Below are 26,833 nucleotides of genomic sequence, written 5' to 3'. Positions count from 1 at the left end.
AAAGGTTCCTCACCCCCCTTACCTTAGAGCTAAGCCACTGACAGTACTTGGCACATTCGGTTATGTTTAATTCAACAATGATGCCATTAAATTTTGATTTAAAGCTTTCGTGACTGCAGTAATTCATATTCTTAGTTTTTTCGGTAAAGTCACGTTGAAGAGAAACAACAGAATAACACCTGATGATGACCGTTTGAGTTATGGTCGAAACGTCGTGAGAATTTTTTATTGTTTTATATATATTTTGTTATTCTGTTGTTTCTCTTCAACGTGACTTTACCGAAAAACTAAGAAAAATGATGCCATTTTTAAATATTCCAAGAACGCATCACTTGAGCGTGAAGGCTTTTTTTTTCACGAGGGTCATTGCAAGGGACTCGCTACTTGTTGACACGCACGTAACTTTTCCGCACGATTTGTTTTATTATCGGACAGCGCCAAGGTGTGCGTTTGTAATGCGCGGCCTGACAAAGATAGTTTTGAACGTCTATATTTTCTGGCCCCCCCACCCCATTGGAAAAAAAAGTTTCCACCCACCCCCTGGGTCCTACACCTCTCCCGCGGCCTGTGCATCGGTGTTTCCACCGTCAGGAGTAAAGGCCGCCCGCCGCTCCAGAGGGCCACGCGTGCCCAATGATGCCGATGGGCAGCAGCAGTGACTCACAGATTCGATTTTATTTCCACAGGCACGGGATCAAGACGTTCTTTGTCGCGACCGACTCGGGTGTCACACGCATTTATCCACTCGAGTGAGTATTAACCCTAACCCCCCCCCCCACCCCCCGATTTCATGCAACGTTCGGCACTGGCGTTCGCTTCGTACGCTTGCGGCCCTTTTTGTCAATCCACTGCTTGCTGGATGAGGGCCTCCCCCCACGCCATGCGCAGGCCCGTGGGGGTTGTACGACCATAACTCGCCTCGTTGACCACTGCGGGTTGGTGAAGGCGGGGGGCGGGGGAGCATTAGATGCACAGTATAAACTGGTTTTGCTGCCACAAATGTTTGCTGCATGCCGCACGACGGGACACTTGCATGGCCCCCTGCGGCCGCTCGAGGCCGCAATATTCACCGCGGCAGGTTTGGGCGGCGGAGTTCCGTCATGAGAGGGCCGTGTGCACGTGTGCGTTTGCAGGGAGGTTGAGGACTGGGATGAGGAACCGGAGCCGTACAATGCCAGCTACTACAAGCGCAGCCTGGACAATGAGGGCTTTGTCTACAAGCCCGTGATTCCCAGTATGCGCCACCAACGCTGCGCACCTGCAATATTGGCCAGCATCGCTTCAGATCCTGGGTTCAGATCATGACCTAGATGTGCCTGGCACAGCTGTACATGCGCTGCAGAAGTATTCGTGAGAAATTTCCAAATTAAAATATATTATGTTGTCTTTGGACCCAGTTTTATTCCAATATTGGGCATTTTCATTAGAACAGGAATTCGTTCATAATTCTCCCTGAGCTGTGAGTGTACTCGTACAAAGTGATCGCGTTGGTGTCTTAGAATAGCTGGGTGGATGGAGATTGAACTGCTTCTGAGATTCCTTTCGAGCGAACGTCTTTAACCACTTAATTATGGGTTGAACTTTCCCACACTCGCTGCTACGGTGAAATGTTTGTTGCGTTGCAGTCGAGAGCTGAAATATAGCCCAATGAAGCAGAAAGCCTCATTTTTCACGATGAGTTTTTTTGTTTGTTTTACATAGTCATTGATGACCAGACTGAGGCCATCAACGCACGACACTTGCGAGCTTGGGTTTAATCACAAGTAGCTACCTAGATTTGAACCCAGGATCCCAGGGGCGTGCTGGCTCAGTGCTCTGACCCTGAGCCATCTCCTGGGCATCTCCTATATCCCACAGAATTCTAAACATACGCCAATAAATTGATCTTGCGCTGCGGGAAGAAGCACATTTTAAATACTTGTGATATCTGCTATATGCTGGAGAATGTGTTTTTGTCTTCTTGGTTCTTTTGGTAAAGTAGCGTAGAAGGGAAATAATAAAATAATACAAATTAAACATAATAAAATAAAATTCTCACGACGTTTCGGCCACAACACAAGCAACCATATGAATGTGCTCTCGAACTGTCATGCTAATTTTTATTGTGTTCACTGAAGCTGCCCAGTTTTCCCGAGGAGTCTGCCTTTGCATGTATGCTCTTTTATTCCTTGATAGAGGCACGTCAGCCTGTTTCCGAATATTCTCTGAAACTTAAAGCTTTGATATCTTTCATATTCAGATCTCCAAATCTGAAGCATATCTTAATATGTATTCTGAACCTGAGACAGAGGTGGTTCTCGTCTTATACGTTTAAAAAAACTAAAATAATTACTAGAGATGCTTAATTTACGTGACAATTTCTAGCGGTGAGGAACTGAAATAGATCGTGATGGTGGCATGGCTCCTGAGGCAGTCGGATAACAGATGGACAGAATCGATGGAAGGGATTTTTTTGCAGAGCTGAAAATAGACGCAGCTGAACTGACAGCCTGCACATTAATTATCAGAACCATCCTTGTCACATGCATGCAATATACGAATGCACATTATATCCTTAAATATTGCAAATATTTAGAAGATGTTAATTGGACTGTTCTCAGTGTACCGGTAAAGATAGAGTTAGTGGTCCAAAAATTGTAATCTAACGAAATTTTTAGCAATAGCCATAACCAAATCACAACAAACGGCTTTGATTCACTGCGGAGTGATGGTGACATCACCGCAGCACTTGTGCCAGGCTAGGTGCCACTATGAGGCCATGTGAGGAGTGGAAGGTTTGCTGGCAGGCAGGAGGTCACGGAACGGACCCATGTGTTATGGATTAACTGACTGAGATGACTGGCAGATACACCACCTGTGCTCCCCACTATGCCATCCTGCAAGTAACATAGCAATTAGCGCACACAAACTTGAAATTATGATATCTGAAATTGTTTTTTCGGTCACATTTGGTTTTAGAGGTCACATTTAGTTTTAGAGGTCACATTTGGTTTTAGAGGTCACATTTGGTTTTAGAGGTCACATTTGGTTTTAGAGGTCACATTTGGTTTTAGAGGTCACCTTCACTTCAGGTATCTGAAGCCACAAGCATGCACTCCGTGCGGCGTTAATAAACCCGTCGTACACAAATGTTACATTATGCATGCAATGCAGTATTTCTGGTTGTTTTATTTACGTTTTAACGCCTCTGTTTACCGGTTTGCTGCTGCTGTCGCTCTTGTCGTTTTTGCCGCTAGTCAGTAAAGGGGGCAGTAACGACCCTTCCAACATTAGCATCTTGGCCAGCAGAGCCGTGGAGGTGGAGATCGACGGCAAGGTGCTCAAGCCAGCAGGTGCTCGCCTCCGCCCCGCACTCGACGAGTAAAACAAAGGGGGATCTCGGGGGGGGGGGGGGGGGGCGGGGGGGTGGCTTTGTCCTGCAGTGGCACGTATGCAGGCAGATTCAACGCGGCGCTATCGCTGCCGGAGCCTCTTGCTCCCTCTCGTCTGTGTTTTTGACCCGGGTCATGTTTCACTTTGCATGTACGTTGAACTTCCTTCGCACCGTACCTAGCACAACGGTGCGAATCGGAGGTGCGGGGGGTGGGAAAGACAACAAAACTAAAACACAAAAAAGCAGTTCGAAAGATACGAGTTTTTAATCCGGGTGATTTTAAAAGATACGCTCTGTCTGCTTCATGGTGGACATTAAAGACCCTGTGACACCCGTTCGCAAGAGGAGGCTATTGCGTGCCGCCGTTGTTGCTCCAAAGTTACTGACTGTTAAAATCACCCGCGATTGGAATGTACACAGGTCGCCTCCCCCCCCCCCCCCGCTAACCGCAAACAAATTTGGAAGGACCCTCCTGAAAAAGTCATGGGACTCGGTGAAGGTTTCTTAGATAAAGGAGCCCAGTTTATTCAAGGCCAGTTGACCGAAGCATTCAGACCCTTCCTCTAGATGGCTGTAAAACATGTTTTGTAATGTCTTTAAACCAAGCTGTTAATTGTACGAATTTACTGAAAGCAGTAACTACATATTTGTCTCATAACCTTTCTAATAAATGGGGGGTCGGAGTGGTGGTGCAGCGGTTAGCGTTCTGTACGTTGAAACCAGCAACTGGAGTTCAATTCCTGGCCAAGGCTAACATCAGTGGCGAGTGATATCAGAACCAGTCCTGACACCACCCCCCCCCCTTCCGCAATTATCAGCGTGCAGAATGGTCAAACAATCCCGCTGACAAACACGACATGGAGAGGTCTTCATCTGGCAGTGGATAAATATCTGTCGATTATTGATTTAGATTATCTTAATGATTACATACAAAGCACGATCATCTTCAACAGTTTTTTTTTATTAGGCTGTCAAATGTGTTTGGTGTCTACATTACACTTGAATTGTTTATAACATATCGTTGAACCATGTGGAGCTCTGGGTCGTTGTGTCCCCTCGTATACACGCGTTTTCTCCGAGCACTCCGGTTCCTCGTTTTTCCAGTGGTTGGAGTAAAGCTCGAGCTGGAGGTTTGGACGGCCAAGTTCAAGCTCCTGGCCAGCAACCACACGGGGGAGGGCCGCAGCAAGCGCAGCAGCAACGTGAGCGACTCGCCCACACCCCCCACCTCCAATTCTCCCATTAAAGGGGACAGGCACTGCAAATGCTTTGTGTATCCGTCCCTGCATATAAAGTATACAAAACGTTTGTTTCACGGCTCCCGTCCACCACACAAGGCATTCTGGGAATGCAATAATTTCAGCAGCATTGATTCATTAAACGCAAACTCCCAGAAGGCCTTGTGGTTTATAAGAAGTATAAAACATACCTTTCTATGTGGAGGGACAGATATATGAAGAAAGCATCTTGTCTGTTTATTTTGTTGTGTTTTTCACAGTGACTTGAATTAGTATTTAATGTTACCGATTCTGTGGTGCTGATTGTCACAAATCCACTATTCTTTACACGGAGATAGAACCGGTAAAAATAGCGCTAGTTCTTAAACGTGCGAGTGTGTACAAATAATCTGTGCATATCGCAACACCCGCTCTTGATGGAGTAATCTAATTAAGCAGTAACGGTGTTGTTTAGCATCGTGGTGAATGGCAGCGAATCCAGTGTGGCTTGGAGGGGTCCGTGTGAACCTCTATTGTATACAACGCATACACAAACTGAAGACGTCGGTTTACAATTCTCTCTTTAGTTGCTCATGTGTTCTTAAATGTAAACCATTTTTTTGTTTTGACATTTGCAGTGCGACAGTCTTGGCAGCTGTGAGATGGACTGCGATCTGTCCAGTAAGGTATGTGCTCAATCGATTTCAAATATGCTATGTGATGGGATCATAGGGGTGTACCTCATTAATGTTAGGCATGTTTTTTATATTGTGTACGGTTTGTATGTTGTGATATTATGTCTGCTGTATGCTTAGAGGCTACATTGTGTGTGTGGTATTGTAGCGGGTAGTGCTACTGCTGCGCTAAGAACCCAGCGACTCAAGTTTGATTCCCGCTCACGGCCACCAACACCAGTGACGATTATTTTAACCGGTCATGGGCCTCCCCTAGGTCAGCCTCAAATTATAACCTGGTGCGGTGTGCTGCTGGGGAGACAAATGCGGCTGGGCATGGTGTTAGCCACCCCCACCCCCTTGTGTACCATGCCAACCTTCATAGGTACCCGATAACAGCACCTACCCCAACAGTCTGTTAAAGCTATACGGGGAATCTTTGTCTTTTGTCTTTGTATGGTATGTTTAGGAGCTGCAGTGTGTCATCCTGGATGATGGAGGGTTCCTCATAATGTCCAATCAAGAAGACCAAGAGAAAAAGGTGGAAACTTTGGACCTGCTCGTCCACAAAATGCTGCCCACACTTCACTCTCTCACATGCACTATATAATCACTGCGCTTGCCAATGGAACACTACATTTTGAGCTCTCGGTAAAGGTGAAGGCTGACGGTCTAAATCCCCACGGGGTTATGGATTCAGCCAGACGGTGGGTGGCTATGCACATGGCCTGCAACCCAGCACTGGAGGCAGCGAAGGATTGGCGGATCGCACGGATGTCGCGAAACTCACTCCCTGTGGGCGTCGAGGTGCCTTACTCCGGCTTGCCAGGAGAAGGCGGTACAGCAGAATGTGAACTCGTATTATCTCTATCGGATTAAGTGTTTCTCCCTCGCACGCCGTGGGTGTTGTCCCAGGTTGCTCCGGTTGATTGCCACGTATAGACAACTCATTAACAGGCTGAGAACATCTTGGTGTACAGATGACCGCTGAACTTGGGCTATCGTTGGCGCTGAGTCGCCGTGCGGATGCAGCAGCGTTTCTCGCTTGTCTGGGATTCCTCGCGCCTCTGAGTTGACTTCTGGGGGGTGGGGGGAAACTCCTTGTAATGAATCCTGAAACTGTAGTAACGAGCTGTGGCAGTGCCTTCATAATCTCACCACTGTGGCCGTATTCACGGAGGCTCATTCGTGTACCGCTCTTGGTTCTCGAGTTTTAACGTAGAGAATGTTGAACATGTTTAATTAGGTAGGATGTTGAAAACAAATTGTATTGCAATTCAGTCACCCTTCAGCAGCTACAACTGATCGTTCCATTGAAGGTTTTGTTTGCTCTCCGTGCCAGATTATCCTCTATCGATACGCAAGCTTGCGTTCTGAAAAGGAGCATTTCTTTCTTCGTAGAATGTTGTTGCGTCGCCAATTCTCGTACCACTTTGTGTTGTCTAGTTGCACACGGACTCACACAAACCATTTCAGGAAATCAATAGTAGTGCGATCTGTGCGTGTGCCAAGTTGACAAAGGGCCTGCTTTGTGTTGCAGGTCGGAGAATTCTTTGGTGTCGTGGACCCGAGTCTGATGCGCGCTCTGTACAACGTGTCTCTGTTCGCCAAAGTCGAGTCGTACGACTATCAGTCGACCTGCGACCCTGAGAAAGAGCCAAAGGCGGGAGCGGCGCCCAGATCCATCGCTATCGTAAGTGTGACTATGTGGGAGTTGACAATAGAGGGTTTCGGGTTAGATCACGTAAATATTCATGTGGGGTTAAGCCCGCCACCACCCGACACAGCCAATTAGTATGGTCTGTCACTTAAACAAAACGTGCCAATTAATTACTCGTTCAGCACACCGATTTGTTTGAGAGTAAACCCACAACATTTACAATTCGAGTACGGCGTTTCGCCAGTAATTACAACTAGCACCATCAGGCAGACAGCCAGAGTGTGGAGAAATCCTCCTGCTTCGGTCGGTGGGTGTTTACAATTATGAACGCAACATGGGAACTTGACATTTTCATGTATATGTGTAATTGGGCTGTTCTGCATATATATTCATATATATATAACTTTGTGAGCCTCATGAATACGCATGTAATTATTCGCTCTTCAATGGGAGGTTTTGCTATTCAATGGGACTCCTCTGCTGCTGCGCTTGTGGTCTGAAATCCCCCCCTGTGCCAGCCATCCCTGCTACTCGACTCTCTACCCCTGTTCAGTACAGGCCCAAGACCTTTCTCTTCTCTGTTTAAGACTGGCTGACCCCTACGTATGAAGTCATTTTAATCGTCTGCTATTTAACTAATGTAACTACCTCATCCCCCTCGTGCACATTGTTCCATATGTTTGTACTGTTTCTTTGAGAAGTTGCATTTAAATGCTCTAAATAAGATTGTACGTGCATTGCCGAATACTATTTATATAATAGGGGGCACACTCTCACACCTATGCTACTCTGCTATGAGACAGAGCTTTGATGGAATTTAAGCAATTCAAACGAAAACCCCCAATTTAATGTGAGGAGGTTTTTTTTACGCAGTCATTGGTGACAAGGCTGAAACCGCAAACTGCCTTTGCTTGAGAATCCAGTTTAATTTTACGGGCGTCTGAAACCGAACCCAGAACTTGAAAGTTACTGGCTCATTGCTCTGACCCCCCTCTGCACCACCCAGCTGACTCTTATAGTACTCTCATAACACTGTCGAACGATTTCTACCAGAAAAGGTGTAATGGGCTACAGAGGGCAGTTTCCATTCACGGCACATTGGTGTCTACAGGCAGAATCGTGGCTTTGCGGTCACTTATCTAATTTTAATTGAGCATGAGCACAGTTAATCCACGTGCAGGATCAATTTAACTTCACTCTCGTCTAAAATGTGCTTGTGAATGATTAAAGGGAGTCACATACGTATGCGTTTTGATATTAATATGTTTTTTTTTTAATGAGCCCTCTATATTCACAGCCGAGGATTTCGGACGTGCTGAACGTCGCATGGCTGGCTTCAGCAGCCGCTTGGTGAGGCCCCACCACACACCGAGCCTATGACCGATGCACATCAGGGGTCGCCGCTACTCATGCGATAGCATGCTTAGTATTCCATTATTGCCTGTCAGGGCAGCAGGGGCAGCGCAGTGGCAACGCTCGTGTCTCTCCGTAAGAAGGGCTCGGATTCGCTTCCCGGCTATGGGCGCTTTTCTGTCTGGGGTTTGTATGCACTACTCCCCTCCCCCTGTTCCGCATGGGGTTTCCTCTGGGATGGCGCAGAGCAACATCGCTCCCCTACTTCAAAAGCTTGGCTGGTCTCTCTTGAAAAAGAGTTTTGAGACTCGGTGAGGCTTTCCTGGATAAACGAGGATAATTATAATGAATTCACATTGTGGGCTCTGTTTTTGTGGAATAGTATTAGTCATTCAATGCGTATTTATATTTTTGTTAGTTTATATAATTCATTTCAAGTTAACTTGTTATTTTTTATGTGTACTTCAGTAAACTGATGAGGAAAATAATACAACGTAATAAAAGTCAAACGCGTTGAGTTTTGCACGTGTATATCACTATAATTATATAATTATACCAATTCGCTTGCTTTATTCTCATGAGTTGTCATGATTCAGGGTGGCAATTTAGTGAAAAATCGATTTCTACTTTTTAACATCGTGGTGAATGCTATCGGGCATTCGTGGATACATAGTACATATGAACTCAATACAAACATCGAATCGAAAGCGATCCATCCTTACGCCCGTGGCTCAACGCGCGTCTCCACGAGCGAAACAATATTACTCGTGATCAATGAATCGACGCGCCATTACACCTGCGGCGATAAGTAACGACGTGTGCGCCCCACTGACCTGTTCCCTACCCTGTGCAGGTCTCTGCTGCAGCAGCTGTTCTACTCGCTCACCCTTCAGACGTGGTACAGTGCAGGTGTGTCACCTGCGCGCGGCCGCCGCCGCCGCCGGACCGCCCGGTTGCTGCTGCGTCTCTGCACCATCTCTGCACCATCTCGTCGATAAACACGAGCCGCCGTACAGCTGGGCTTGTTGGTTGCCGCCAGCTGCGGGCGTATTAACAATTTATCGCTCAATTTTAAACACGTGAATAAGTAATGTTTTGATATTGTCAATCCGCTGCTGGATCTCAAGGCCCTCCCTCCATGCCTTTTCGCCGTGGAGGGTTGTTGGACCATACTTCATTACCCTGGTCGGTGTGGGTTGATCGTCAGTGGAAAGGGGTGACCAGGACTGGTTGAGATAGCCACTCACCACTGGATGTTTTCCGTGGTTGGGGGGATCTAGCACGGGTCGCTTGGGTAAAAGTGCAGTGCGGTAAGCACTGTGCCACCACTCACCCCTCCACCCTCTTTGTCGTTACCACTGGCTTATAATCGAAACAAAAAAATTAATCGGCTGATCTTGGCCCTCACTTTTCCTCATGAGGCAGTGTTAGTGACGAAATGGTGTTTCGTATGAATTATCCTTGGCCGGAAATTAACTCCGGTTTCCAGGTCATAGTGTCATTTACTAACCACTGCCATCACATGACCCAATTACAAATAGGTGGCTTTGTTATTAAGTGGTCTCTATGTATATTAAACTTTTTTTTACCATATATTATCATGCTGCTGTCGGTGTCATTGCATGAGACTAACAAATTAACATTTTGAACTGCTTTATGTAGATTAACAGGGCAATGCCCTTGGTGAAAGAACATTTCAATAAACCTCATTATCCACACCGCAGGCACTAAATTTGTATCGCTCGCATGTACCTTCATCACATGCCATTAAAACTAAAACATTTTAATGACGGAAAATAAACCCAAAGGCAAGGCCATTGCCTCTGCCATAGCAAGTTGCCCCTCATTTTCCATAGTTGCGCCAAATTTGTTGCTGGTGAACACTGCCAAAAAGGATTCCCATGAATCCCCTTCTTGTGTCATGGAGACCTTTAGAAGGGGGGGGGGGAGGGAGCTCTGCGGTAATGCACAGCTGCCAAGTATATTGAGACACAAATTACCAAACAGGGGGGGGGGGGGGTGGTGGTGACGGAGTGGGATTCAAAATGTCAGAAATAATTACGTCTTAAACCCTCACGCAATGCGGGCAATGGAAATGTAATGCCACCTTTTTTTTCCCCTTCCAGACTTCAGCTATGCGGATGGGGCCAACTACAAGGAAAAGGTCAGCTGCATCACCCTTCAGACCCAGTACTACTTCCCCAACAACAAAACCACCTTCCAGGAACTCATGGACTGTGGCAACTGCTCCAGGTCAGCTGCTCACCTGCGCACGAGTTGACCCCCCCCCCCCCCCCCCCCCCCCGTGCGTGGCGTCGCTCCTGCACGCGAGTGACGAAATCGCCCGGAATGCGCGCCCCACCTCGTCAAACCTCGGAGAGCCCGAGTAGGGTTGAGTCTGGATTTGCGGTGCTTTGATGGGCGACCGCAATGCCCCGGAATAGGGGTACGTCAGGCATAATGGGGCTTCGTGGTAGTTGGCGAAGGGGTAGCTGCAGCAACGTTCATTGTTGTTGCTGCGATTCTATGCTGCCACGTGTATGCTACCCGCCCTTCGCCAACCTTCATTGAACTGCACGGTGAAGTTTAATTAACCCTCACAACCCACATGGCCGGTGTATGACGGAGGCCCTCATCCTGCAGTGGATTGACCAAAGGGCCGTACATGTGAAGCTATTTATAATGATAACAGCAAGTACAGCATCATTTTCAGGAGCGTACAGTGCTGAAGAGTGGGGCTGCTTCTGATGTGGGTGAAAAAGTAAGCTCAGGGTCGCTCGGACTACGCACGCAGAAAGCCCTACAGTCTCAAAGTAGTCCGCTTGTCTCTATGTTGCCCGTGGATGTTCCTCTTCAGATGCAGTGGTGTTTTTTTTCCTTTCATAAATCATAAACACTGGCAATTACATTACACGAGCAGCCAGCAAACGTCCTAGTCGGCCACTGCTTGGTGGAAGGGCCTCTACTGGAGGACATCCCGAGGGGCCATTTGGCCTGTATGTGTGTTGAACTTCGTTCACACCGTACGTAGCCAGCCGTGCTAATCGCAGGTGCAGGGGAAGGACAACAAACTAGGCTCTGGCAGAACAATGAATGGCGAGCTCCAGAAAACTCACGGGAGGCAATGTTATTGTGACTCACGATGGTGCGCCTACACATGCGGTTTCCCAACCCCACTCTTCCTGACTTCGGAGGTCGGCCCCCAGCAGGTGTTTTCTTGTCCTTCCTCTGCTTCAGTCTTGAGTCGCGCTGTCCTACCGGCGCAGGCAGAGGTTTGCTTTGAATTTTTAAAAAAATGTAAACTCGGCATGAGCACAGCGGGGGTGTCCAGCAGCCCAAGGGATAATACGAAGGATTTGAATGCGTGGGAGGTGCTGCACTTCTTCTTCACCCGTGTGGTGGCAAAGGTTCTCGGGCCTCTTAGCCACCTTTACTCAGCAATCCGTATGGCTTTTGCGAGCAGAGCGCCAACCCAATGGGTAAGCACACTGCGCTCTGAATCTGGCTATCCGAATTCGATTCCTGGCCAGGTCTAACATCGCTGACGAGCGATATACAAACTGGTCCTTGGCCCAACCCCTTCACCAATCCACACTGACCAGCGTGGTTAAGTCTGGTAACACAACAACCCCCCATGGTCGATACTGTGGACCATATCTAGTAAACCACTGTAGTCTACGCCCCTTCAACAGACGAATAGCAAAACTACACAAACTTTCTCGTGAAGCCCTATTGTGGCGAGCAGACCTCGACATTGATATTGGAATTCCGCTCCTGAACACATTGCCTATTTATGTATGTTTACAAGCATAGAATAGACACAACATGGTAAGCCCCTTTATCCTGCAGTGGATTGACAAAGAGCAGTAATGCTTTGTTGCAAGCTATGCAACGTGTCTCTGAACTGTGAATTGCTTATTCCCTGTCCCACATGTTTGTCTTTGTCCCTTTGGTTGGTGTGTCGTGGACATTCGTGTGAACTACTGCGATCGTTATAGATTGAGCTTCAAATCGATGGGTTTCCATCGAGCAGCAGGATAAATCAACTCGGCTTATTCGAATCTGAAATTATTCATGTAACTTGAGTGACAGTTGTGCCAAGATGGGATAGTTATTTTCTTGAATATCCATTACAGGTGCTTTACATGTTGCATTTAGTGTTTTATGTGTTCTCGCTATCTGTAATCGGAAGGAATCAATCGTGTGTATCTTACTTGAACTTAAAATACAATCAATCCATCCTAGGTGCAATTATTCATAACAATATAGAGGATGTGTACATTATTTATACTGTTGGCAAGGAGGATATATTTGTTTAAAGGACCTATATATATAGTAGTCCCTCAGTTAAGTGACATCTGTTTACAGTTTTTCCGTTAAAAGTTTCGCCTCTCATAGGGATCCCCATGGATTCGACTAATGTTCAAATTTTGATTAACGATATGTTTACGTTATGCACGCGGGTGCCAATTTCGGCCAATCCGAGCACTCATAAGTGGGCTGAGCATGCGTCAGCCAATCAGCGATGCCCATTCATGGGCGTTTAAACCTTGACTGGCTTTGTTTACATTACGCTTTATGTTTTGGCAGTGCAAACAGCTCTTGCAGACTCATGCAATTAATTTATTTCGATTAACAGTTATTTCGGTTTACAGTACTTTTCGTGGAACGGATTAAAAACGTTAACCAAGGGACTCCTGTATAGGCAATCAAATTAATACTATAGATTAATTCGAATGAGCAACACTCCAGTAAATTAAAGAGCCATTTGGAAAGACCCGACAAAACAATTAACAGGCGTAGAAAATTGAGACGATGATCTTGGTGAGTGTTGTGGCGTTGCCCCTCCGCGACGCTTCGTTATTTGTGGATGCTCAACTTCCGCAAGCGCTTCTTCGCCCGCAGTGCCACTCTTCAATTCCCGACTGAACTCTCTGCCACAGGTTCTTTTTCGCGGAGAAGCTGGCCAACTCCAACCTGGTGTTCGTGGTGTCGGAGAAGATCATGTGTCCCATGTGCGACAACAGGCCTCTTATACAGGCTGAGCAGAAGTGTATCCTTGCTACCTTGCGTCCCCTGGGAGTGTTCACACCTCCCCGGATTATTCTCCTGAAAGGGAGACGCGTTACACCACAAGGAAGCTGAGCTGTGGAGAGCTCAGCTTTGGATGGTTCCCCCGCTGCTCTTAGAGTCGTTGATAAGTCGCCTTAATTTGGCCGTTGGAGCCTTTGACTTTTTACACCGACTCATTATATTCTTAAAGATGGTCTGGTGTGGTTTATGCAACTTGCAGTGGCCCAAAGTTCTTAAAATTTTCCAGTTGTGTTTCTTCTTTCCTTGTTAAACTATTTCTGGTTGCTCTGTTGCATGGCAGACTCCCACCCTCCCCCGTTTCGCTATTTGCTTTGCGGTGCTTTTTTGCCCAGCTTCCTTGACGAACCCCCCCGCACAGCGGACGGCCCGAACATGTGCGAGCTCGCGCCGCGCTACAGGAAGGGTCCGGACTCCTGCTTCGACTACAACATCCTGGTACCGTGCCGCGCAGAGGCAAACGCCGCGTTCCCGCGATGATAATGAGATCGTACCAAAGCGGTGCCGGACCATTTCAAGGAATGACTCGGTATCGTTTCGTGCCCCTAAAGTGCTGCTCCTTGGGCTCCAGCCATGCCCCCTGCCTTCATTATCTCGCTATGTTATTCCTGCATAAAAAAACACAGACATTCTGTTTAGTTCTCCGAGCACAGGATTGTGAGAAGGGTTTGAAAATGACAGCCGTCTCTTATATCCAATTGCAGAGCAACGGGTTCTGTGCTAGTGTTTAATAAACGCTCTGCCTTCCGTTAGCGACTCGCCGCACAAATTTCTGTGCCCATTCTAAATCCGACATCATGGCACTTGTCCCAAGACAAAAACACGCGTATGCACTTTTCTTTCTTACCAATTTTCGTCTTTTGTTTTATTCAAGCAAAAAACGCAGCCACGAGAGTTGACCTGTGCGCAGGAACACTTTGCCGTTCCGTGATGACCTTGTGACATCACCTCTATTTCCGAGCGTTGTTCTGAGCGCTGGAACCTGTCGCACTCTTCTGGAGTTTAGCGATGAGGGCCATGAGTGAGGCAAGCGCACGCGGAGCGTGGTTGTCGCTCGCTTGACCAACCAACGCTTGCTGAGGGCATCCGGATCCAGCCCACTTGACTGGATGACAAACCAGACCGTAGGAGTGTGGCAAAAAAAATTCCTCCCATAGTCATTCAAGGTGTAACTGGAATGCGTGAGGTAGGTGGTATGGCAAGCCTCCCCAGTGCTGATGTTTATACACTGCTCCAGGTACTCATTTAAGGCTGAATCAATATAGGGGAGGGCCAGGATGAATTCAGATATCACTGGCGACTGCAGTGCACCATTACTGGGAATTAAACCCAAGCTGCTGGGTTCGTAGTACCACAACTATCTGCTGGAGGATATTGGCTTCCATGGGGGACACCTGACGAATAGGATTTGCAAAGCACTCCGCATCTGTGCGTCGTGCAAAAACCCCATTCAGCAGGATGCCTACCTTAGCGTGTAGACATGCATGCTTAGAGCTGAGTAATCCACGGAGCATCACCAATGGTCACCGTGTGTGTCGGGGGTGGTGGTGGGATTTTTTTGTTGGTTTTTCAGGAGGACACATCAGACTGTGGCCGAGGCTCGATGCTGCAGCCAAGCTTCCTGGCGCTGGTCGGTCTGCAAGTGCTGGCGCTCTGGCTGTTCAGCCCCATCCACTTCTGCCCTTCGTGAGGACTCTGCTGTCAACACAGAGCCACAGCGGTCTCCCGGAAAAGAATCTCCCCCACCCCCCACCCTTAACCCAGGATTGACGCTCCCGGCTCTTGATGCGCTGCGTATGTGTTTTGTCAGCGCTTGCCTGGAAGTGGCTCGCAATGAGCCGAGGTGTTCCCGCGATGGTCCTCGCGAAAAAAAAAAGGGTGTGCGTTGGCGTGCAGGCGTGCCTGAGAGCGTGCGTGCATTTGAAGCGTGCGCGTGGCTGTTGTGTACATGTGTACACGTGTGAGTCTAAAGCGCCTGCATGCCTTTGTTTGGCTGTGTTTTTTTGGCACGTGCTTAATTGCCCATTGGAGGGCAATTCCTTGAATTGTGAGTCTCTCGTGGCGCGCTGCCACCAACGCCCGCCGAACACCCCTCCCCATCCCCTCCCCCCGATCAGTCGGGAGACCATCGATGTCCTCGCTTCACCACGTGGCTGCTTTGTCCGTGAATGTGACCCCGACCCGCGTATAGATCGAGAGGGCTCTTCGAACAGCGCCGTCACCTTGTTCCCAGCATTTGCCGATGTGATTTTTTTTTTCCCGTCGATTTCATTGCATTCGCCCCAGTGTATTTTGTCAACACGTTCTACATCTCTTTTTTTTGTGCATTGGCTTTTCGTGAGCGTGTGTTTGCCGAGCGAGTGTTTGCCGGGCGAGTGCGACGGGCGTTTTGCGCGCCACGCCGAGGAGTCTGCATCAGTTTTAAAAATGCGGAGTTTTTTTTTTCCACCTCATTTTTTTTTTATCATCCGATTGAAATTTATTTTATGTCAAAAAAAACCGGTGGAAACTTCACTCTCTCTAATTTTGCCAAACCATTCTGAGCAATTAGCATCAACTTACGCGCGTGTGTGTTTGAGGATTGTTGCTACGTGCACGTGTGCATGTACGCCGAGCGGGGTGTCTTTAAATCCTATTCGTGTACGTTGCGAGACCCGCCATCAAAACGGACAATTTGATCGGCGTACGGATTTGGTTGCTCAAATGCGTGGAACTTTTTTTTTTGTTTTGCCTGCACGGAAATTTTTCTGAACGAATCGACGTTTCTGTACGAAAAAGCCAACTTGCCCGTCGGTGTTTTTGTGTTGTGTTACGAGATTTTGTTTGGCTTCGCGATCACGTGACCACGTGTCGTAATATTGGCCGCGCACTCTCCCCCTTCACAGCTGCTTTGGGGATGTTCAAGAAATGGCCAACTTGTTGGCCAACAAGGGATTATGGTAATTCTACAATAATTAATGATTTACATTCAAATTAATCGCTTCAGTGGATTGCTAGTCTGGTATCGTAATTAATAGGCTCCCCACCCCTCCCAACCCCACGTTCTATGGGACGCATCTTGGTGTCTTTCACTAATTTGTAGCACAACAGTCCCCCCCCCACCCCCCCCCCCCAGGAAAGTGCACGTTAATTTGGTAGTAACTCATTAATATAAGATAAGCACCAAATTGCTTTTGTGCTGAATAATTAGTGATGTTAATTACATTTCACAACACGGGAAGCCATTTTGTTGCCTTTAAATAAATCCTTTAATTTCCACGAACTGTGCGATTTGGGGGTCGATAAACATCACTCGTGCACGCATAGTGTTATACCATTGTGGGCTTCCCCTTTACATTTCCCGTCGACATACGAATCTCATCCTTGAAATGTTACCGCTTTGACTTGCGCATTATTTTTTCTTATGGCCTGCCTTGGGAGGATGAGTGGAATTATTTTCTGCAAACGTTGCTTTGAAATGGATCCCCCGGTTGATTGCTCGTTGGTATTTTTAGTTTCCTGCTGCATTCTTACTATTGTTGCCACTCGCCGCAGAGAGTCTTATTAATGACACTTTGTGGGCACGGGGGCATCGTTTGCGCCACTCTTCAAAGCGATGCTCTCTTCGGAAATGCAGTTCTGCGCGGCGGGGTTTGTATAAACCGAGCAGAGGGAGAGAGAGAGAGAGATCGAAATGCTGGGGCTCACTCCTCGCAGTGCTGGCTGACAGAAGGAAGCCAACTCTTATCTCCTGTGTTTTAAAAAAAAAACACTCGCGCGCATCTCGGTTTTCATAAAAACAACAACAACAAAAGCCATTTTGTTGTTGTACATTTTTTGTGGATGAGAGAGACGACATGTACGCTGCTGATTTGCTGCAATTTTAGCTGTTCCCTTTGGGAGAGTCACAAACTGGCCCTTTTATTTGAAATCTAGTCTGATGGTTATGAATGTGTAAAGTACACAATGAGGAGTGCAATCGATGGGATTATTTATTAATCAATGTGGTTAGCTCGTGGAAGGTTGGTGCACCGAGAAAGCTACGCAAAAGAATCCCGCGTATTTGAGATGCGTATCACACTGATTTTTACATTTGGCAGGATATAAACAAAATAAATAAGCAATGTCTCCTTCATATCTGTCTTTTATTGTTTTCAGTTTTTATTGTAAATTTTTGCATCGAACTAAGACCCATGATCCTGAAAGGGGGGGGGGGTCTTGCCTGTAACATCGGCAGTTCAGCAGCATTGTTTCAAGCAACCCTGACCATTGATGAGACACTTTATGTTCAATCCGGTCCAGGGTTCGCTTGCCTTAAATAAATGCTGGTGAAATTATGCACTCCCCAGAATGCCGTGTGGCTGATGGGTCGTGTAAGATATACTTTTGAAAAACATTTTTATCTGAAGAGATGGATAGATGACAGATGTATTGTCTGCTTATTTATTTTATTTACATTTGGCATGTCGTCACGTTTAAATAACGAGCTGTATAAACTTTCTGAAATCACTTTACTCGTTACTGTCATTCGAATTTATTTGGCTCTTCGGCAGGAAGTCAAATGCCATCTATCGATTTTCGGTGTTGTGCCGCTTCAATCAATATCGATATGTCGATTGACAAGCGAGTGGTGTGATTTTGTTGGTTTAATTTTTTTTTACTGGTAGTTCTTCGTGAGACTCGATTTTTGCCTTATCTGCCTTCGTGCAATATTGTGTGTGCTTTTAAAAAAACAACTCTGCGTGGCAGTTTTTAGTCCGTGACCTGTTCGCATGGTTACTTTCAAAAGCTATCTATATCTTACACCGTTTCAAGTAAAGATTTTATTGTGCCAATCTTAAATTTAGTCGTACGTGGATGGGTTGGCCTGTTTTAATTCAATTCTACTTGCTTGTGGTTACTGAAAATGGGAGAAAAGAAAAAAAAAACTATATTTTGCTCAGCAACCTTTTGATTGTTTTAATGCCTTGCTTATTATTGCATATATAAGCGTATTAACACCTTAGGAACGTATCATTTTATTTGGCATATCTAATGTAGATAATATACGTAACTCAACGAAAAGAGCCTTACTGCCTCACTCATCAATTTAAACGCAGATTTGTATTGCTGTACTCTACATTATAAGCTATGTTTTTGGTTTGGGCTGTGTATTTTTAAAGCCCTTTGTGAAGTGTTAAATTTTCAGGCTGCATTAATTTATTGACGCGCATTTTACCGTCAACGGCAGACGGAGCACCGATACACCAGCGGGCTTGCTTTTGAAGGCCCCCACTTCTTGCCATAACGGTTAGGCCAAGTGCCGTGGCGTAGCGCGGGTTGGCATGGTGCCCCTCGTGCAAGGAGTGAAATATGGGGGCACGTGTCCACTTTGCCTCCCTCCTTTGTAGCCCCGTGCCTGGGCCCTTCCGGTCCATGCCCTCCTCCCCGCCCTTCCGGGCACCATTTGCACCACCTGGACCACTCGACGGTTACGCCACTGATTCAGCATCTGCCCACTAACTTCCGCCGGCGTCAAGTAGCTTACCAACACGCGCTGTGGCAGTGGGCACGTTTCTCAGCTTTACGGAAAACCTATTGGGCTGCCAAGAGCCGAGGCAGTCTGCATATTTATTATTGTCACTTTGGCTGGGGTTGTTGGTAAGGAGCCAGACAGCTCCCTCTCTGAACAGATCAGCCTAAGGGTCCCCACATCCCTTGCCTCCTTTGCCCTTGTTCTCTATTACTCCTGGTGCCAGTGACGAGGTGAGGCCAATCTGTAGGGCCCATGTTTTGCTCTTTGCATTGTTTAGCACGAACCCCAAGCGCAATTCGTGAAGTCGGGGTGGTGAATCATGTCGAGTTGAATCCACGCTGTGGCTGAGGCACCCACCAGCAAAGCAGCAGCAGCAGCAGAGGATGCCTGTAGGAAGTTGGTTGCTTGATCTGTCTGTGGACTTTGAGCGTTATTCCCTCATATGCGTGGATTTTTTTAAGCAACACGGTTTCCTGTCATGAAAAACTGAAAAAAATTATTGACCAAACGTCCAAAATGGAACAATTCTTAAGACCAGCTGTGAGACCTTAACGAGGCTTTACCGGGTAAATGAATTATATCGTGTAAGTTGAATGATTCAAATTGGCCAAACATCCCATATCAGTCCCTCCTGAAACCCTATAATGGTCTACTGCATTGAGAAAATGCTTTATTGGTCGACTCCCTTTGTTTAAGCAGCGAAAGTGGCATGGGCATTTAAATAAAACACAGCAGACAGCATTGTCCTCATTAATGACTCGCACCTCTTCACCAAACCCCTTTCCTTCCTCAGACCTTTAAAATATATTTTTCCACTGTGCAACTGAGCCGTGCCGGGTGCCTGCCGAGCCAGCCCGGTGTGGGTTAGGTGGCCGCCTGATTGTTTTTCCATTGCGTGCCGCTGATGTCACACAGTGAAAGAATGGAGACGCACGTAGATGACGTGTGGTGACACCGTCCTTTGAGTAATGATTGGTGGCACACGCAATGAACGCATTATTAGCCCCGCCCCTGGCCCTGCTTGGCCTGGAGCTAGATTCAAATGTCTTGCGAGGCCTGTGTATTTACGCTGTGGTTCTGGTTTGGCATGGCAGAAAGACAGTGGAAAACTGACTGTACCGTGAAGGCCCCACACTGGCTTGACTCAGATGTGCCAATGGAAAAGGTATATTGGCCTCCAATACACCTGGTAATTGTTACCCCTATGCTGCTGATTAACTGAAATAGCCTTGCCTCTGCTCCCAGCCGTCAAGTGATGCAAATGCACGCTATTGCCGAATCATTTTGCCATCATCTGTCGTATTTTCATAGTGATTTTTTGTAATGGACTTTCTTGAATGTGAAGCTGTGAGTTGGCATGGTTTGATAGTCTGTTTTATGTACAGGTATATGATGATTTGGTTAGTCGCTATTGGGAATAATACTTTGACTTATCAAATCAAATAGTTTAACAATTATATTGTTTGAAAACACGTTTTAAAGTGCTTCTTTAAAAACGATATGATGATAATGATGATTGAATAATGAGATTGAGCGTTAAACACAAGAAAACAGTTAATGCAAAATAGAGTACTGTAAAAAGCGAATCAAGGTTGGTTAGAAAGAAGTGTACTACCCCCACAACATTGCAAATGTGTTTGAAACGTTTCGCTGGGCATCCCAAGCGTTTGCGCCCGATGATTGTGCTGCAGTTGCAAACACTTGGTGGCAGATCATTCTGAAGCAACCGGGGTGGTTAGCCTAAGCTGCATATCAATCTTTCTACGGAATTGTCGGATGCTATGGACTCCTGTCTATCTTGGCCTGTGTTTTTACTCCATGGTGTACGATAAATTAAGCCCTTAGATAAGTATTACAAATAATCAATGATAATTTGGCCCCGTAACGATTAATGTTCCCCTCGCAATTTGATGAATCATCACTATTCGAGGGTCGTGATTCAATTCGGTAATTTTTGGTGTTAAGCTCAATTGAGCGCCAATAAAATTGACATTAACCAATTATAGACAACGTATTTGAATTGTATGTAAAATGATCCGTACACGCAAGATTACAATTTTGTATCATGATCATAAATCTCTTTGAATCGATGCATCATTACATATCCATTTATATATGCGGTATGTGCTTTGGTGTCACTTGGTAACGATGTTGGAGATCCAGTTACGGCCGTCACAACCAAACAAAAACAACTCTTTCAGGTACGATCTTGACCTCCGTGTCCTGAATTGTCCAACGAAAAATGTTTGTTCCTTGCCTCGTGGAACTCAATTCTAACTCCTGTTGGGAACCAGGATTGCTTGCTGGCACAATCTATCTTTTTTTGTAATTAAATTTGTGAACGTGTTTGAGTATTTTTTTTGCTGGATTGATAGGGAAATGGATTTTAAATTATTGTTGTTTTGGTCACTGTAAAGCATCCTGATGGGATGCTGTAGATGAAAAGCGCTATACAAATTTAAACCGTGTACATTTAAAGCTTCATGTGTGAGACAAGAAAATAAACTGAAGGAATTTAAGGCGACTCTGAGGAGTACGCTTTTGTGACCACGAGGGAAGCAGATTCGATTTAAAGTTCGTTTCCCACCAACAAAGCTACAAAACCCCCTTGTCAGACAAGCCCTCCGGATGCAAAACTTGTGTACGCTTTTTTTTTTAAGAGTTGCATCTTCCCGTAAAAAAGGTTCTCCCGTTACAGGTTGCACGAGAGACCCGCTTTATCGACCCGCTCATTATTCAATCGGCTCACCGCGCCGTTCCCACTGCACTGCCGTGACGAAGTGGAACGCCCGCACTGAAAGCAGCGTGCCAGTGTGCCAGTGTGCGCCCTGGCACAGTCGCTTGGTGGGTTAGTCCAAGCGGCGACGACAGAGCGTCTTTACTTGAGCCTAGGCAGGTGCTTCCCTTAAAATCTTCGAACAAGGGTGCTGCCCACTGATAATGCTGCCCCCTTTAAAAGAGAGCTTCCTAGACAATGCATTGTCAAGTCCCCCCCCGCCCCCCCGACATTAAGAACATCTACTCTCGAGCTCTAAGTGAATGCTATGCATTTATTTACTTAGCTGAGCAGCATGCTCATAAATTGCATTCGTGCAGTTTGAAGTCCACTGATGACCTCCATCTCACGGCACCGCCGAGGAACCCCACGTTCCGGGAAAGAACAGCAATGCCACGGCATGGTAATGAGTGCTGCCCCCCCCCCTTCACTATCTTTCTTTGCATTGTCAATGCACCTGCCCCCCCCCCTCCCCTTATATTTTCTCTCGTTGCTGCTAAGTTCCACGATCCTTATTGCAGAGCGTTAAATTCCCTACAGGAGTGAACCAGCAGGCACCAAAAAAAGCATGGTTCTCGAGAAAGACACTCGACATTGTGCCCTTTAAAATCGCGCTCATTTTTTGACTTTTAGATTGTTTAGCGAATCGCGTGGATAGATGGTGATTGTACGGGCGAATTTTAAATGTTTGCATCGTTGGGTATTTACAGCCAGACTCTATAACCACGATCACAAAACCACGTGAGCCTTCCAGCCGCTCGCACAGACACTGATGAGTTAAGGGGTTGAAAAACGCAATGTTGTGTGCAGTATCTTTATTGACAGTGATGGACGGAGCTAACATAGTCAAGTCAGATCGCGAATTCTTCGGAGGCAGTCTTGTTGGGTTGTCATGCCAAAAGGAAAACTTGTTCTCCGCTGTATATAAGATAACGTATTGCTAAGACTCTATCAGCCATCATTGCACTACTAAGACTCTTGTTTCACAGTTGCTTTTCAGTGTGTTGAATGGCTCTCCTCTTCATTGGTCTGAATGACTGCCTTGAAACCTATAGGTAATGGTATGATTAAACAATGTGGTTTATAATGCAATGGTTTTGTTCCAATAAAACAAACTCTGTAAATGCTTAATTCGGAATGTTATTTTTTGAGAGTAATGATTTTATTGTGATTAAAACATTTTGTAAAATGTTTGTACAGCATAGTGACTGTGACTGAAATACGTCTTTTAAATGTATTCCATGAAACGGTAAATAAATATGTTTATACTGCATGTGTTTATACTGACGGAAACTTGTCTGTGTCCCTTGATCATTCACATCAAACCATTTATATATGTTCAGCCAGAAGCGTAACAAGCATTGGGGCAGGGGGTGCCTTGCCCCGTCAACCCCCACTGGTGGCCAAAGTTGCCATCATGAGATATGTGTTAAACTACAGTGTCAAAGAACACACATGTATGCAATTATATGATTAGGCAAGAGGAACCGAGATTTATTCTAGCCTAAGTGCGACCGCGCGAGACAAATCAAATATTGGGGCCCCACCTGACCGATTGCAACACCCCTCTGAGCTGATAATGTCGTTACTGCCGCCACTGTTTTTAGCATTGTCATGGGTCACAGATGTTCTTTGAACTCTAGTTACTTCTTGTACATCTTTTTTTTATCAACTAAATCTGGCAGAAATATTGGGTAGGGTCCCAAATTGTGCAGGCCAAATTTTGCTTCACGTGCTCTTCCACGTTAGCATTCGTCGGGGAGTGGAGATGCATCACGCAAACATGTCAATCAAAAATGTTGAAAGCAGCGATAATTGTGTAATTTTACATCAAATATAATAAGGTTTCAGTTTTGTTGGCAGAAAAAAGGGGAAAAACCCTATTATTACATTTTGGTACTGGCAAAGGAGGTCTAATGATGTAGATGGTCACCCCGAGCCCTCATTACTTTGATAGTGCATTGTCCTTGAGCTGTACGCCTTCTGACGTCATCTGGTCGAGCACCAATTGGGTCGAGGCTCAAAAGAAAGCCGTCCCTTGGTGTGGACCAATCAGTTTCAAGGACAATGCATATATTATCATAGTATGTTTTTTGTTTGCATTTTGACTGCAGGTATTGTGGTTAATGCAGACATGAATCCTTGTAAAAAGGTTTCAGTTTTGTTGCCATAAAAAGGGGGAAAACTCTATTATTACATTTTGGTACTGGCAAAGGAGGTCTAATGATGATTTAAATTTCAATTTGTCACCAGCGTGGTCTTGAGCTTTCACGTGCAAGTATTTCTGGGAAAGTCTTACTCAGAAATATCTCTCGGAAAGACACGTCCAATCCACGTGTGAACTCTAGCAACTCACACAATCAGCAACTATACGCCACTGTTCGAGTTGTCCATCAACTGGATTTTAGGGCAAGTTGAGCACCCGAGTCGACTCCAGTCGGCCGTCCATGGCAACTGTAACGTGTGGGGTACTCCCACTCCTAAAAAACAAAACGCCTGGCGTGCATTGCAGAGTAGGCACCGTGTCATGACAGGTACCGCAAGGTCCGACTGTGTCCGTCCAGGGCTCGCCGAGCTGCATTGGCATCCGGTTGCCGAACGAATACATCATAAGGGTCGCAACTCATCTCACACATGCAAGTGCTTGCAAACGCCGGTCATCCTCGCAGCGGCTTTTTGCCTGGCCATCGAACGAAGACGGCCACTGCATCGCGCGTTTTCAGATGCACTTCCGCGGCCGTCCGGAACGATCTTCCTTCCGATATTAGGGGGCCCACTGAGAACTGCGCACTTTTAAATATATTGAAAGCTCATTTCTTTAGAACTGCCTTATGTTTGTTGTCCTTCCCCCACACTTCCGATGAGCAAAGTTGGCTTCGTACGGTGCGAAAGAGGTTCAACATACACACGTACAGGCCACATGGCTCCTCGATGGGTTCTCCAGTAGAGGTCCTTTCGCCAAGCAGTGGCCGACTAGGACATTTCCTGTCTGCTCCTGTAATTTAATTGCCAGTGTTCATGATTTATGAAAGGGATAAGCACACCACTGCGTCTAAAGAGTAAACGCCCACGGGCAACAGTATGAGCATTTGGAGGCCCTTAATGGAGCAGTGTATTGAGCATGGCAGTATGTTGACTACATTAGGAATAACTTACACCTACTGACAGCAAACTCTAGTGATTTGCTCCCGTCAGGCAATGTAATGATTGCAGTTTTTACGACCTTTTTTAATATATCGTCGTTTAATGATGCTTAATTATCTTGCCCGTGATCTCTCAAATAGTGCTTTTGTGGAGACTTCAGCCAATTATAAGCATCCGGAAACCCTTAGGAGCAACACGAGCATAGCCATTGGATTGCAGTGTGGGGCTGGTGTGTCCCCATGATGAGACTCGGCGCTCCGTTCCCACTGAGTGAACAGGTCGGCTTCGTCACAAATTCAAATGTGTTCCACGTCCAGAAAGAGTCGGTGTTCGCATTGAGGATAGATAATGGTAACTCAAATTAGCCACCTACCCACTCTCCTACTCACCCATCTACCTACACACCCACTCACCTACCTAGTCAACTCACCTCCCTATCTGTTTTCCGTTCACCAACCTACCTACCCATATACCCACGTACCTCCCCAACGACCTATTTACCCACTCGCCTACTCCCAAACCTTACCCATATCCACCTACGTCCCTACCTAGATAGTACATCTATCCACACCTGTCAACCCATACGGTTTACCCCGTATACTTGCATAGTGACATCGGGGATGTCAGTGTATGGTGCCGGCCCAAGAGGGCCACGCGGCACGCGATGTACTGTCATCTGGTTGACCCTGCAGACACATGATCTGGAGTGTCCACAGAGAGGCCCCCAGGTGGTGGGACTAGGGGGTGATCACGTGTCTGGGGAGAGCTCTCGAGAGGGATCAAGAGGGAGCTAGAAGGCTCCAGAAGGCGGACGGGGCTCGGGGCGGAGCAGCCCCGACCCGTGGGGGGATATAAGGTGGGTCCCTGAGAGGGAGCGGGGTCGCTGCATTCTACAAGCTGAAGTTCTACGTCCTCCAAGCTGGAAGCTCTGCAGGCATCAACACTTGGTCGGGACCCGAGTGAGGGTCAGACCCTTCGTAGCTGCAACTCCTCCATATAGGGTAGTTAGCTGGGTGGCCACCACCCTAGGCTGTATCGGGTGATGGGACAGTTACCCCTTTGTGTTACGTGTTGATGCTACAAATAAAAGTGTTGCCTCTAAAGAACAACGCCTGCGACTCAGTTGGACTCACTACACTTGTACATGGAATTCATATTCTTAGCTCTTCAACGTGACTTTACCGAAAGAGCTAAGAATATGAATTACTGCAGTCACGAAAGCTTTAAATCAAAATTTGTACAGGGAAATTGAGTTGAGGCCCATACAGCGTACAGCCGTTTCAATTTGGGCATAACCATTTGTCTATTTGTTTGTGTTTCTCCCCTGTGATGGGACGTTGTAGGATGAACGTTGAGCTTTTTAAGGGCACGGGCTGATCAATAAGGTTGGAATTGAATTTCGATTTAAAGCTTTCGTGACTGCAAGGATTCATCTTCTTTGGTTCTTTCGGTAAAGTCACGTAGAATGAGAATAAAATAATAAATTGATAAAATAAAATAACACAATAATATTATTGTGTTATTTTTTTATAATATTATTGTGTTATTTTATTTTACCAATTTATTGTTTTATTCTCATTCTACGTGACTTTACCGAAAGAACCAAAGAAGAAGGTTGGAATTGGTTTATAATAAGGTAGGGCACTGATAAGGGGTTGACAGGTATGGGAGTTGTGTGCATCCACATATCAAGCAAGCAGCAGCATCAGCATCCAAGATCACAGTCAATAAGCATGATGAGTAGTATTGTAGTGTGCAACAGAGAGGCACACACTCTGGACTGGGAGGCATCACTCAGGCCACCACGTCCTCACTTGCCCTCTCCCCAGGCAATCACCAGGACTATCCCCCCTAGGGCTGGCTGACATGCCGCACTTACTCTGGTGCTAGAGAGAGGGCTCCAGACGCAGAGTTGCACTCCTGTAGCAGGAGCTGGCGTGAACGCCCTCGTAACACCATTTACGTCACTACAGTATCATTGACACCAATGATCAAACTTAATTTAAAAAAAATGTTTTTGTATAAATCTTGACTTACAGCTTTTGTGACTG

General features: G+C 46.4%; 1 protein-coding gene across 3 annotated transcripts in view; it reads left to right on the top strand.

Moving 5' to 3' along the window:
• The window catches only part of LOC116949362 (voltage-dependent calcium channel subunit alpha-2/delta-2-like), a 112,099-nt gene extending 89,174 nt beyond the window's left edge, over positions 1-22,925 (top strand). For all 3 annotated transcript variants that reach the window (XM_032966592.2, XM_032966591.2, XM_032966590.2), the window contains 13 exons: positions 687-749; positions 1,134-1,234; positions 3,237-3,332; positions 4,478-4,575; positions 5,229-5,276; positions 5,734-5,805; positions 6,805-6,957; positions 8,222-8,274; positions 9,131-9,186; positions 10,404-10,530; positions 13,221-13,330; positions 13,730-13,806; positions 14,942-22,925. In XM_032966592.2, the coding sequence (XP_032822483.2) occupies positions 687-749; positions 1,134-1,234; positions 3,237-3,332; positions 4,478-4,575; positions 5,229-5,276; positions 5,734-5,805; positions 6,805-6,957; positions 8,222-8,274; positions 9,131-9,186; positions 10,404-10,530; positions 13,221-13,330; positions 13,730-13,806; positions 14,942-15,058 (1,171 nt within the window). In that variant the 3' untranslated portion in view covers positions 15,059-22,925. The remainder of the gene's footprint in view (positions 1-686; positions 750-1,133; positions 1,235-3,236; positions 3,333-4,477; positions 4,576-5,228; positions 5,277-5,733; positions 5,806-6,804; positions 6,958-8,221; positions 8,275-9,130; positions 9,187-10,403; positions 10,531-13,220; positions 13,331-13,729; positions 13,807-14,941) is intronic.
• The last annotated feature ends 3,908 nt before the right edge of the window (positions 22,926-26,833 follow it).

The sequence above is a fragment of the Petromyzon marinus genome, chromosome 36 (genome assembly GCF_048934315.1).
Source record: "Petromyzon marinus isolate PM22_M1 ecotype Great Lakes invasive population chromosome 36, UKy_Petmar_22M1.pri1.0, whole genome shotgun sequence".
Classification (NCBI taxonomy): domain Eukaryota; kingdom Metazoa; phylum Chordata; class Hyperoartia; order Petromyzontiformes; family Petromyzontidae; genus Petromyzon; species Petromyzon marinus.
This window is presented reverse-complemented; position numbering and strand designations above follow the sequence as displayed.